At 44.1% G+C, this 12,549-nt stretch overlaps 1 protein-coding gene across 5 annotated transcripts in view; it reads left to right on the top strand.

Moving 5' to 3' along the window:
* Positions 1 to 12,549, top strand: part of SCOT (Succinyl-CoA:3-ketoacid CoA transferase) — a 46,254-nt gene that overhangs the window by 18,155 nt on the left and 15,550 nt on the right. For 4 of the 5 annotated variants that reach the window (XR_011512784.1, XR_011512785.1, XR_011512786.1 and 1 more), the window contains exons 10-15: positions 782 to 876; positions 1,355 to 1,476; positions 2,096 to 2,171; positions 3,571 to 3,747; positions 4,214 to 4,315; positions 4,759 to 4,905. Coding sequence is in view for 1 of the 5 variants with exons in the window: in XM_065428203.2 (XP_065284275.2) it covers positions 782 to 876; positions 1,355 to 1,476; positions 2,096 to 2,171; positions 3,571 to 3,747; positions 4,214 to 4,315; positions 4,759 to 4,800 (614 nt within the window). In the remaining 4 variants the exon portion in view is untranslated. Of the gene's footprint in view, positions 1 to 781; positions 877 to 1,354; positions 1,477 to 2,095; positions 2,172 to 3,570; positions 3,748 to 4,213; positions 4,316 to 4,758; positions 7,252 to 12,549 lie in introns of those variants that run through there. The other variant, XM_065428203.2, reaches the window with a different exon arrangement.

Below are 12,549 nucleotides of genomic sequence, written 5' to 3'. Positions count from 1 at the left end.
TGTTAGCAGGGGCTTCAGAAATGGGAGGCCATGAGAGGCTCACACCTCCATTTTCTAACCTTTAGTTTCTGTTATCCTTATGCAGGACAGACACAATATCCATCCTAACTGTGTGATTGCTGCACGAAGGAACGTCGGCCACCTAAACCGAGCACAAGAATCCACACAGTAACCCTATGCAGTGCCTATTTTTCTAGACATCTGCGGTGTCAGCCGTGAAATGCTTGGAACCACCACATGACACGTAGAAGAGGCGTCATCGCTTCCCTGCGAGACTTTGCATAAAACAGAGCAAGCCATGGGTGGTGTCTGGTAACCAGAGAAGTCGAGGCCAGAGGGCAACAGTACACCATTCGATCGGCACAAGCTTCCAGGGGTTTCAAAGTGGGGGGAGGAGGCACTTGAGTCGTGTCGGTCCTCAGGTATGAGAGAAGCTCAGCCTCTCCCTCTGCCCCCCCTCCTCGTCGAACACTTTCGAAGCCTCTTAATATCCGGGTGATCAAAGCTTATCAGACGACTGCCTCAGCTGTGCCATAGTAGAGCTGAGGTGCAGCTTTTAAGCATAAAACATAACTTAACCCAGCCAGACTGAATAATCACTCAATTAGTGATATTAAGTAATTAGTTACACATCAGCTTTCTAATGCTTTAGTGCCCTATTCTTTGCATGACACTTGTTTATTTTTCTTTAGCCTTGCTCTTATTTTTCTTTAGCCAAGTGGTCATGGCATTTCAAAACGTGCATTTGGATTGCCAATTCCTTAGCTTGTGTCTCCCAAAGTCAACCTTGGCATTGGGATCCCTGTGCTTGCAAGCAACTACATTCCCAAAGGAGTTCATGTGGTGCTGCACAGTGAAAATGGAATTCTTGGAGTTGTAAGTGAGACTTTTATGATCGAAGCTGTCAGCTTTACTCTTGATTCATAGTTCACTACAGCTTTCAAGTAATGGGCGTATTCCATTAATGGCAATGTGCTGTTTCTTGTTGTAGGTGGTCAAACAGTCTGGTTAATATAACAAATTATTATTGCATGGATTTCTTTAATTGCTTCTCACCAGTAATTTACGATAAGAAAAATATGCTGAAATGTGACGAGGCTTAGTCGTAAATTTTAAGGGTGTAATTTACATGTACTCTTCAGAATAAAATCTGCAAAGCCAGTCGTATACCATTTTGTATGCTTGTTTCATTACTCTTAAATTGGCTGTCAGGTGATAACTATGTTTCAATGATAGTGCAGCCACATTAGAAATGTAAATCTCTTTTCAATAGTTCAAGGCCCAAAGCAGCTACATTTAAAAGTTTGTACTGGGGAGCTTCCATGCTTTCTGGTTAACACGTTTTTTTCTTCAGGGTCCATATCCCACAGAGGAAGAGGTCGACCCTGACTTGATTAATGCAGGCAAGGAGACGGTCACCGCACTGCCTGGCGCTTCCTACTTTGGCAGTGACGAATCGTTCGCTATGATCCGAGGGTAAAGGATTTGTCAATTCTCACATGCAGGACTATGATTGAGTGTCACATGTGTGCGCAGCTCTTTCAGTGAGCTGGTTGAGGTAGATTTGCTCAACGGACCTAATTGCCAATGTACTGTGCAAACTCTGTGTACTTGGCTCAGATCCATGAAATCACGCCCTCGCTGTATGAATCAAAGCATGATTAATTACCATTTAGCCTCATCCCACTTTGTCTGCAGAGTTAAGTGGTAATTTGGTACGTTGTGTGAATCTGCCTGTAGCAGGAGCGGCCATGTAATCTGCAGTTATGTAAGCCTACAGCTGCTTGCTGCTTTTCTGCTAGTTTAGCCCAAGTATGGCTGTGCTCAACCAGACCACAGAAGTCCAGTGAAACTACAAGTTGAAAGAGAATTCTTTAACTTGGCTTTGTGGCACATGGGCCATGGTAAGGGCTTTTCTTAATCATAATTTGATGCAGGACACCTAAACGGTTTTCTGTGTTTGCACCGCTCTAGACTGACTCACTGAAGTTGAGGACACACTGCATGCCATGAGCTCATGAACACTTGCTGAGTAGTGTGGATACCTAGTTTAACATTGTCATCCTCCCCCCTCCCCACCTCCTCCTTATTTCAGAGGCCACATTGACCTTACAATGCTTGGTGCAATGGAGGTGTCACAATATGGGGACCTCGCTAACTGGATGATTCCGGTGGGTTGCCATTCTGTGCTTATTGTAAGCTGTGCTAAAGTAACAATGAAAAATGCTGGGCTACATTTCTTCAATAGCTTGTCTTTAAAAAAATATCATAGTACCTAAAAATAAATGACTAAAGAACCCTGGCTGACAGAAGGTACAGTACAGCATGATCATGTAGGTAAAACAGTGTGCCAAGTTTTCCATTGTGTCAGAAAATCTTTTAAATGGCATCTGTTGAATCAGGCTTGCTTGTCTTCGTCACTGGCTCCGTGACTACTTGGGGTGCGGCTACAGTCTAACTGCTTACTTTTAGCCAGCAAGACGAATAGTGTCAGTCTGTGAAGATAAACATTTTAGCTTACCAGAATAACTCTGTAGTTAAAACAAATCATTGTTGTGTGTTTTTATCTATGAGACAGTTGCACACTGACTTCCTGACCATTAATTTGAAAAAGAAAGCTCCACCTATTGCTTGACTGCATACAATTATGAACTCTCCCTCCACTTCATGAATTTCTTACACCTAATACAATAGTACACTGTTTTCTCTTCCTTTTCCTATTTCTGTGGCCACTGTTGTCTTGTTCTGAAGGGGGTGGAATGCAAGAGCGCTAATGGGAGTAGTCTTGCATTCCACTATGGTGTCTTCCATCATGGTGCCTATCTTAGCCCCAATGTTGCTGCGGGAAACTGTACCCAGTTGAAGCTCTGTGTATGATGTTCTATTGCAATTATATGAACACCTTATGCACATTAATATTGTCCATGTTTCTGCCATGATGCTGTCACTGTTATCGATGCCTAATGTGCGACGTGTACGAAGGGTTACAAGGTCTGTAGAGGCACAAGCAGTGTGCATTGTGTTTTGCTTCAAAAATGACAAACCCAAGTGAATGCACCATCATGCGCCACTCAATAGGCCCTGCAGAGGTGTCAGGACAGCATTCTGCCTTCTACTGCACACATGAGCATTGTGCTCATACACACCAGTATTCCTGTTGACCAGCTGTGTTGTTCACTGGTTTGAGTCGAATGGACAATGAACATAACCTTAAATATCTAGTCGTTTCATTGGGCACTGAGAAATGCAGATGGGTTTTCGTTATTCTCATATTGTATGCCACTGGAATGCGATGCCCAGAAGAGATTGGAGGTACACTTCATTACGCCAGCATTGTGAGATGTCTTGTAGCTGCCATGGCATGGTTTCTGCAGTGCAGCAGCAGTTTCCTTACATGCTGTGTCATGCAACATGTCGCCCTCGCATATTTTTAGAACATCATGGGAAAAATTTGAGCAATGCTAAACCTTGCTATCGTTTTCAGTGCTTTGCCCTTAGGGGAAACTGCCATTTTTTGTTTTTTGCTATGGCGTTCATATGCCCTGGCCTTTCTTTTGTTTTTTTCTGCAGGGCAAAATGGTGAAAGGCATGGGAGGCGCCATGGACTTGGTTTCCAGCAAAGCAGCTGGAACAAAAATTGTCGTCACCATGGAACACGTGGCAAAAGGGGACAAGCCTAAGATAAAGAAGGAGTGCACACTGCCGCTCACCGGAGAGCGCTGTGTTGACCTCATCATCACTGAAAAGGTGCGTGTTGTGGGCTATGCGCTATTTCCTTAAAACTTCTGGCTGTCCACTTTTGTTGAATGCGTGCCTTTTTGGTGACAGAAGAATCCTCTGAGCGTTGCAAACAAAAAATAGCACAGTGATCTGGTGTAAAGTGCAGGATTTAAAGAAATCACAATTTTGTTCGTGAGGTATTTACTTGTTGAAATAAGTAGTGAGACCAGTTCATCCTTTCTAAAAATAAAATTTCACTTACTCAGCAAAGAATTAAGGAAATCTCCAACCTCGCACATGCTTTTCATGTACGAGGCTGGAGCTCGTGTAAGGCGATTGACGGCTTCTAAACCTCTCTGCTACAAGTACTGGGTTGCAGCCGTTTTGGGTTCAGGCTTGATGTGTGACAAAGGGGGTTTGTTGTGATAAGATATGTCAACTTATTATTGTTTATGGATGAGATCAAATGCATTCCAATTCTTTTTTTTTTCAGTGTGTGTTTGAAGTGTGTGAAAAGAAAGGCCTCACACTGGTTGAGATTGCAGACGGCCTTAAGGTCGATGACATCACCAATAGTACAGCCTGCCCATTTGAGGTGAGCATGTTGGCACTGCCCAAAGGTCTAGAGTAATGGCTCTCTTCATTGAGTGCTTCTGGGAATCCTTGCTCACTGACAAAAGGAAGGAGTCCCAGAGATATTGTGTGACAAGGAAATGCAGTATGCTCCCTTAAGACAAACTCTGTTAAACTGCATTGTCTGATAAGGTGTATGGACTAGGCACATTTATTTTCACTCTGACTTACTTCACATGCAATAAGCTAAACTTCTTATAAGGCTAATAAGTTTTTGAGGTCCCTTCATGCCTTTTGTAAAAGGCTGTAGGCTCACCAAGTATTTGATCACTCTCATTCACCGATAATGCAGTGAGGTTTTTTGAGGGTGGTAGATTTGCAGGCCTTAGAAAACCTTTGTGAAATCTGCTGGGTAGGGACACAAAAAAGATTAATTGATGATTTCCTTTTTTATTTCTCTTCTAGGTGTCACCAAACTTAAAGCCAATGCAGCAAGTTGAGCTCTGAAGTTTACCTGTGACCTGAACTTATTTTTACTTTGGATACGATACTTTTGTATGTTACAGTATGTTGATCTTGTTGTGAACATGGGAACAGCAGTGGCTAGGTGCGGTGAGTGTTGTGCACTCTGGTGTACATTATACGCAACTATTTTGTGATCTGGCGACATGCATTTTATAATTTCTTTATATTGCTCTTCTTTCACAGTTTTATTTTTTGAGACAATTATCGTTGACATGAAAGAAAAGTAGCGATATTTTCGTAATCGAATGCCATATTTTGTGTTGCTTTTTATGGTCTATTGATGTGTTCCTAGCTGTTGTTGCGAACAAGTACAAATGTAAGTTTTTTTCTGGTTTGTAATGGTATGCATTTATACCAGCATTACTACCATTATAGTGATCGCTTGTTATGGTTAGGGTCCTTCGTTTTCTAGTAAAACCTGACAATTCCCAATTTTTGCACCCTGAAAAATGATGAAATTGATGAAATGATGAATTGATGAAAATAGTGTTAAACTTTGTTTCACTCTGAAGTTTGTCCCTTTGTAAGCGTTACAAGAGGGGCGAACACGTGCAAAATGCAGGTGTTACAAACTAACGCATGCTGTCCACCTTTTGTGAGCAAGTGGTTAAGATATATCATACTACTAATAATATTTAATATTAATATATAAATATGCTATTATGCCTCATTTTCACTTGACACTCAACCATATATAAAGATATGGTACGTTCAGCACATGCTGGCCCTGATAAATACATGTGTACACAAATATGACAGTAACACATTTTATCACGCATCCCGCATGTCGCATGCATGTCTACAGCAGTTATATGGTAGGAAAGCAACTGATGCAGTGTTGACATTTCTGTGCATTGTGAATGGTTGCTTTGATGTTGAGAGAATGTTTACCCAAGCAGGTTATGCTCCAGGAGGGGTGGCTGATTCATTTAGCTTGTATTACAATAATTTTGTTGCTAGAGCATGCCGTATTTTTGCACATACAACCCACACCAAAAATGTTTAAAAATTTAACAGTAAAGTTGTACTAGTGCAAGTTGCATGCAAATTTCAACTTGAGGTGTGGCTTTATAGCAGCTCTGCACATGCTGCCATGGAGTCATGCCTCAAGGCAAGGTTCTCCATCATTCAGTTTTGTTACCTCCTAGAGAACCTCACCCCTCTCCTCACTCCTGCATGGGGTGAGCAGCGAAAAACTGACCACGGGTCAAAGATACGATTTAGATGCATTGTGAATCCGCAAATGGAGACTGTTCTTGCGAAAATTTAAGTGCTGTTGTGTGCAGTTATTTCCGGAGGCTAAATGCACCATCTTTTTTTTGGGGGGTTGTTGGAACTAGAGGTGTGGGTTATGGGCGGTGGTGGGTTATATGTAAGAATGTGCGGTATATTGGGAACCAGTAAAATGACTGCAGCTAATGAGGACAGTAAGTCCGATAGGCCTATGATCGAGACAACAATGCTCTCAATTTTTGTGATAATGTATGTCAACAATGGCATGTAAGATAAGGAAAATCATCACACCACCTTCGAAACATGTTCCTGCACACTGCTTTTTGTACTTTTGTTGCTGTGGTAAAAAGTGCCGAGAGCACTATGAAGAACAGATCACCAAACTCATCTCTTTTTGTTGCTATTAATAATTTTTAAGTTTATTAAGTTTATTATTAAATTAAGTTTATTAATGATACCTGGCAACAAGGATTTGTAAAGATGAGTTCATTCCTGCGAGTGATTTTGCTTGTCTAAATAGAACCTTGTAGAACATTGGAGAATATTGCTTGTCTTAATCGCTTGTAAAAGATAAAAAATAACCTAAACTTTTGGCTGCTGCGTGACAAAACCCTTGATTTCTTCCCAATATTTTTCCAGACAAACACATAGCCTGATTTTCCTCCATTTTGCTCCTTAAAAATAACACCTAATTTTCGCCCCCCGAATTTCAAATAGTATAAAAACTGAAGACAAAGGACCCTAGTTATGTTAGCCTACTACAGCGTGATACTTGTGCTGATCTGATAGTGTTGAAGCTAAACAATTAAATTACGCTCTCTAGTCTCTCGCTTCTCATTGGGTTATGTTTTCTTTAGTTTGTGCCAAAAGATACATTAACAAAGTATGTTGCCAAGTATTTCATGTTTCTGATGTGTAGCTGACTGCCTTTTATGCCACTAAGTGAAACATAGCATAGCGCCCTACTGTTAAGAAAGAAAGATAAGTGAATAAAATGGTTTTTACACAATTAATTTGGTTTTGTAGCAGCACCACATATTTGTGAACTGTCACTGCTTGGATTGTGCAAACTGAATTACATTTTTGGGCTTCCATGTTGATAAAGGCTTGCCATAATAAATTGAAAATTATGTTTGTTGAAGAGCTCTTGTCAGCATAATTATGCTGGCTTTCCAAAAATAAAAGTAATGTAATTCTGGAGCTTATGTGTAGCACTGACTCAGAATTAAGGCTCAGGGGAACGAAGGGGAGCATGAATTGAGCATGTTTTGTTGTCTTGTGCTCAAGATGCAAATGTGCTCACGCAAAGTTGATTTATATGTGTAGGATGGGGTTTTTAATATTTCGTTCTTGGATTCTATGAAGTGGTTCGGTTTAATGTTCCAAAGCAACTCAGAGGCTGCAAGAGAAGTTAAGGGGAGACAGGAGTCCACAGGCTGAAAAATTATCGTAAAATAGATTCTTGGAATATGGTATTTTTGGAATCTAGATCTATTATTCTCATTACCTGCCAAGTTTCTTGTCTCGTATGTAGATATTTCAGCCATAATGTCAATTCTTTAAACACATAGAGCAGGTGATTTTTCACTTGTGTCAGTGCTCAAATGGCACACATTTAATGACTACTGGGTGTTCCTGGGCCTCAAGTGCCACCATCTTGGTCTCTGGTCCTTAAGTCTACTGAAGTTTCGAATGTGTGTGCACGGTGTACATTTTTCTGAATGTTATTAATTAGATGAGGCTTTTGTTGATTTTCTTTCATTTTCTCAAAATACTAATTTTCCCCACCCAGCAAATCTGTTACCATAGCATTGCTGCAATATAACAGATGTACCTATTGTACATAGAATAATGTCTTTCAGTATGAAGGTAAATGTCGGGAACACATTTTAAAAATTTTGGTCGTAGTTGTTCAAATTTGTCCGGTGTGTGATCACTGCTATGTCCACGTTCAAAACACTGGACTCTAGTGTGCTGTTAATTAAATAATAATGGCCGAATCACAAAAGTGCTTTCATCCTTGTGCGCCTTATGCTTTCTAGTACTTATCTGTGCCTCTTGTATATTTTTGTGCAGTGGTTACTTGTCAATTATGAAAACAAAAGGGAAGCTTCTTTCAAATTACCTCATGAAACCTGCACAAAATGAGTACCTGCAGAAAAAAAAAGCATTTTTAGTATCGGAAAAAGAAACTGAACAGATCTGCCATATTTTTATCAAATTTGGACCAAATATAAATGACAGCTTTCACACCCTTGCCGCTTCCTAAAGGGCCCCTCACCAGGTCTGGCCATATTGAGTATTACATCTGCCGAGTATTAACGTCACTATGCGCCGAGGAAGGAGATGAACTTTAACACCATGCTTTTGCCTTCTTGCGGGGGCCGCGCTCCCAGCCGGAGAGTCGACGTATTCGTATGAGTGCCTACGTACAGGCAGTACTGTGACGTCACTCACAATGACATGCAACTTCGAGAATTATTTGAGGCAACATCAGTTGTTTGTATAATCTATTGCTTCAATAGACGATTTAAAGTTTAGAGAAATAATAAAACATACAAACCGATGTCTGCGTGTTTTACTGCGATAGCAATTACGTGGACACTCCAGGCACAATTCTACCGTCGTCGTCGTGATGTTCCGTATAAAGTCCAATGGCAATAACGTCACTGCGCGTCGTATGCTGTATGTATTAGTGGTGGCGTACGAGGGTGTGCAGACGATGGTGGCTTTATCTCGCGCGCGCAAGGGAGGAAAGCGGGGAGGAAGCGCGCGGTATTCCGTCGCGCGCACGGTGTAGTCGCGTGCAAGGCACCGGGGGTAGGGAAGGGGGGCGCGCTTTACTCCGGCGGCTGTTGCGTATTGCGCGGCCGCAAGGACCCTATCTTGAAAGTAAACTGCAATGAGTAGTCTGTAGACACGCGCGGAGTGCTCAAAGCTACGTGTGTGCTGTGTTCTCGACGCTTAGTTCGCGTTGAAGTGAGAGGCAGCACGAAGGTCAATTCGCTCGCTGCAGCTGCCACGTTTCCTCAGTCCAGCGTTTTTACAGCGAGTTCCCGCGGTCATCGAGTGATGTCCATGTTGTGCGCGCGTGACACCATGCTTGTTAATTTAGTAAGCGAATGTTTACAGTTAATACGGCCGATAAAAGTACTATCCTTAATTCGTATAGCTGTCTACTTACTGAGTTGCTATCGCAATTGATGCTTCGCGTTTCGGGCAAAACTGCGAGTTGTGTAAAAAAAAAAAAGATACGACACACCGAATGTCTGCAAATTTGTTTTACTTCGTACCGTAGCAAGAGAGATGTACTACCGTTTCGTCTGCTTGTTCTCACGCTTGCGCGCAGAGAACGAAGCTTATTTTCTACAGTGTTCCAGCGCTGCAATCATGCTCTTTCATCCTCTCGCGTCTGCCTCAGGGCTCGTAACTGTGACATTGACTTTACTGCTTATAAGACGCTCTTCTGAGAGCGCGCAAAATCGGTCGCTTCGCGAAAGAAGACGCACGCACTCGCTCGCGCATGAGACCGTCACCGGAAGTGCGTCAGTCAGCAAAAAAAAAAAAAAAACGCGAGAAAAAGAATCGCCGTCGTTTACGATACTCCCTAATGCGAAATTTGAGCGCAGCTGTGTAAGTGTTTTCATTTCACAATATATTGGCTGGTGCGGACATTGTCTTGCGCGGCAAGTTGCTAACGGAGCGAAGTGTGACGCAACTGCCTCGCTAATTGGGAGATCGCGAGAGGAAGCGCGTGGTCGACGCGTGGGCGCGATTCATTGCAGCCACCAAAGACAACCTCTCATGGAGCGCTTTGTTTCCATACAGACGAAGCGCGCTACCCCGGCGCCATCTCGCAGCCATTGTCGCCGCAAAGCCCCTAGTGCGCGGCACTACGCCTCTCACGCTTTCGCCATACCCTCCTCCTCCGCTTTCATCGCACTCTCTTCAACACTTTTAGAGGGTGTTGACTCTTCGCTCTCGCAGCTTTTTTCATTCCCGCTGCGCTCCGCGTTCGCTCGCCTCTTTCGCTGTGCTTGGTTTCGAGGTGGAACGCCGACGCTCGCCGCGGAAACGGGTGCCTAAGTGCTTTAAAAAAATTGGAGGACGCTTAAGCTTCGCCTTCAAGAGTGGAAAGCGATAGCGTTATCGCACCCCGTTCGCACCGCCTACTCAAACGCGCTACGCCAGCCAAACGTCGCGATCGGCAAGATAGCCGGGCCCCGACGCGCCATGAAGGCGGACGCGGTCATGGGGCGAGTGGCGCGCCACGTGTCGGGGCAGCGCCGTACATTGCGAGGAAGGGGTTTTCTGTTTTTGCCGCAAGATGGCTCTGTGTGTGCGCAGAGCGCAGAAGAAATTTAGTGGAAATGTACTTCGCTACTCGTGAAACTGCGACTTCTGTAAGTTAGATGGTCATAATTACCGATATACACCGCAGTATAACTTTTTACTGCACGTTTCTAAGGCAACACCGCATTCACTAGAGGTGATTTTGTCCCCTTTCGAAGGAACGTACTCGTGGCTGAGTGGTAGCGTCTCCGTCTCACACTCCGGAGACCCTGGTTCGATTCCCACCAGCCCATATTGCAAGAGGTTTTTTTTATTTATGAAGAGCCTTCTGGGATTTATCGCTCACGGCCAACGCCGCGGACGCCGACGACACCGGGTTTTCTGCGACACGAGCTCCTTAACGCTGTCGCGTTAAATGAAGGCGGTCCCGTGACGTCTTCGTCATGCGATCCTCCGCCTCCGATATGGGAGAGCGCAGGGAAGGAATTTTGCTTGCGGAGGCTAGACGGGGAAAGTGGAGAGTGTGTATGTTGGCGGTGACGCTCGCCTCCTGAAATCATGGGTACGCGGCACTTGAAATATTTCTGTCTGCTAGTAATGAACCAATTTGTAAAATTCTTGCGGGAGGACAGTCCTTAGAGGGTATGTAAGAACTTCCAGCGCATATCCAAAATTGTCTTTGTGGCATGGTGAGGGTCCCTTTAACTCGATGCAACAAATCATGGGATATAACAAAGGTAACATAAAGTGCTTTATTTCGATGAATGTGGTACTGCTGTTTCATGAAAAAAAAAGATCCAAGACAATATCTGTTATAATGATTGACCTCTCGCAGCCCAAGGTATGTATTCAGGTACAGAAAATACCAAATTGTCAGCAAGAGCAACCTGAGCACATCTTAGGAGCATGTGCATATTTTTGACCGGCAGGTTGGGCTTGGCTGTCCCGCAGCCATGAAGCCAACTTGATGATTTCGTGGGATCACACCGATCGCATGGTGCAAAGTTTGTGTCTAATTTAGCGTGGTTCACGTGCTACCTATTGGCACAGTAAATTGTCGACGGGTCGTCAAAATCAGCAGACCCTTTGCTGCCCTGTAGGTGGCATCGCGCTTGCAATGTCAAAGGGGACAAAAAATGTGTCAAGTGTGGGAAACCGGTCACGTGACTGGGAGAGGGCGGATACCGTAGACAGACACACAGACACTATATATATATTGTCACGTGGTCGTGACGTTGAATAACACAGTAGCAGTACTGTGAACGACAAAACTAACTTTTATTGGGCGAACCTGTGCCCACAAAACAGGCTACACTTATAGCGCAACGATAGCGGCGAACACGCTCGGCGATCGTCGAAAATCTGATCAGCGGGTCAAGCGCGTCGGCTTTTATACAGCAATCATCGAATGTTCCAGATTAAACGTTGGGACCCGCATGCCTTCTAAAATGTTCTACACCATTCGTGTCAAGCGATGAAATCAGATAACACAACGTTCGGCGACAACAGACAGCGGATAGAAGCATCGATAACTTTCCAGAAACTTCGGACACATGCAGGCGCGTCCCGCGCTGTGCGATAACATTTGTTAGGCGACAATACTTGTCGCCCGATAAAGACAAGTACACGTGTCAATACCCCCCTCTTAAAAAGCATCGACCCGATGCTGCAAACAAACGAAAGTAATAAATAAGCACTCATAGCAAAGAAAAAAAAACAAAATAAGGAAAGTTCGTTAGCGTCCGTAAAATGGTTTAAGACGCACCACGTGGACCACTTCAGGTCGTGCGCGACGTCGCTGTGAATGCGAAATGCCGTCTGGCACAACCTCATAGTCCAGAGCGCCAATACGTCGGATGACCTTGTAGGGTCCGAAATAGCGTCGGAGTAGTTTCTCACTGAGTCCTCGTCGGCGTATCGGTGTCCAAACCCAAACACGGTCGCCGGGCTGGTACTCAACAAAGCGTCGTCGGAGGTTGTAGTGTCGGCTGTCGGTCCTCTGTTGGTTCTTGATCCGTAGGCGGGCGAGCTGTCGGGCTTCTTCGGCGCGCTGGAGATAGCTAGCGACGTCAACATTCTCTTCGTCAGTGACGTGGGGCAGCATGGCGTCGAGCGTCGTCGTCGGGTTCCTGCCGTAAACCAGCTTAAACGGCGTGATCTGTGTGGTTTCTTGCACCGCCGTGTTGTAAGCGAATGTTACGTACG

The sequence above is a fragment of the Dermacentor albipictus genome, chromosome 3 (genome assembly GCF_038994185.2).
Source record: "Dermacentor albipictus isolate Rhodes 1998 colony chromosome 3, USDA_Dalb.pri_finalv2, whole genome shotgun sequence".
In the NCBI taxonomy this organism is placed as follows: domain Eukaryota; kingdom Metazoa; phylum Arthropoda; class Arachnida; order Ixodida; family Ixodidae; genus Dermacentor; species Dermacentor albipictus.
The sequence above is the reverse complement of the archived record's forward strand: the minus strand, read 5'-3'. Positions and strand labels throughout refer to the sequence as shown.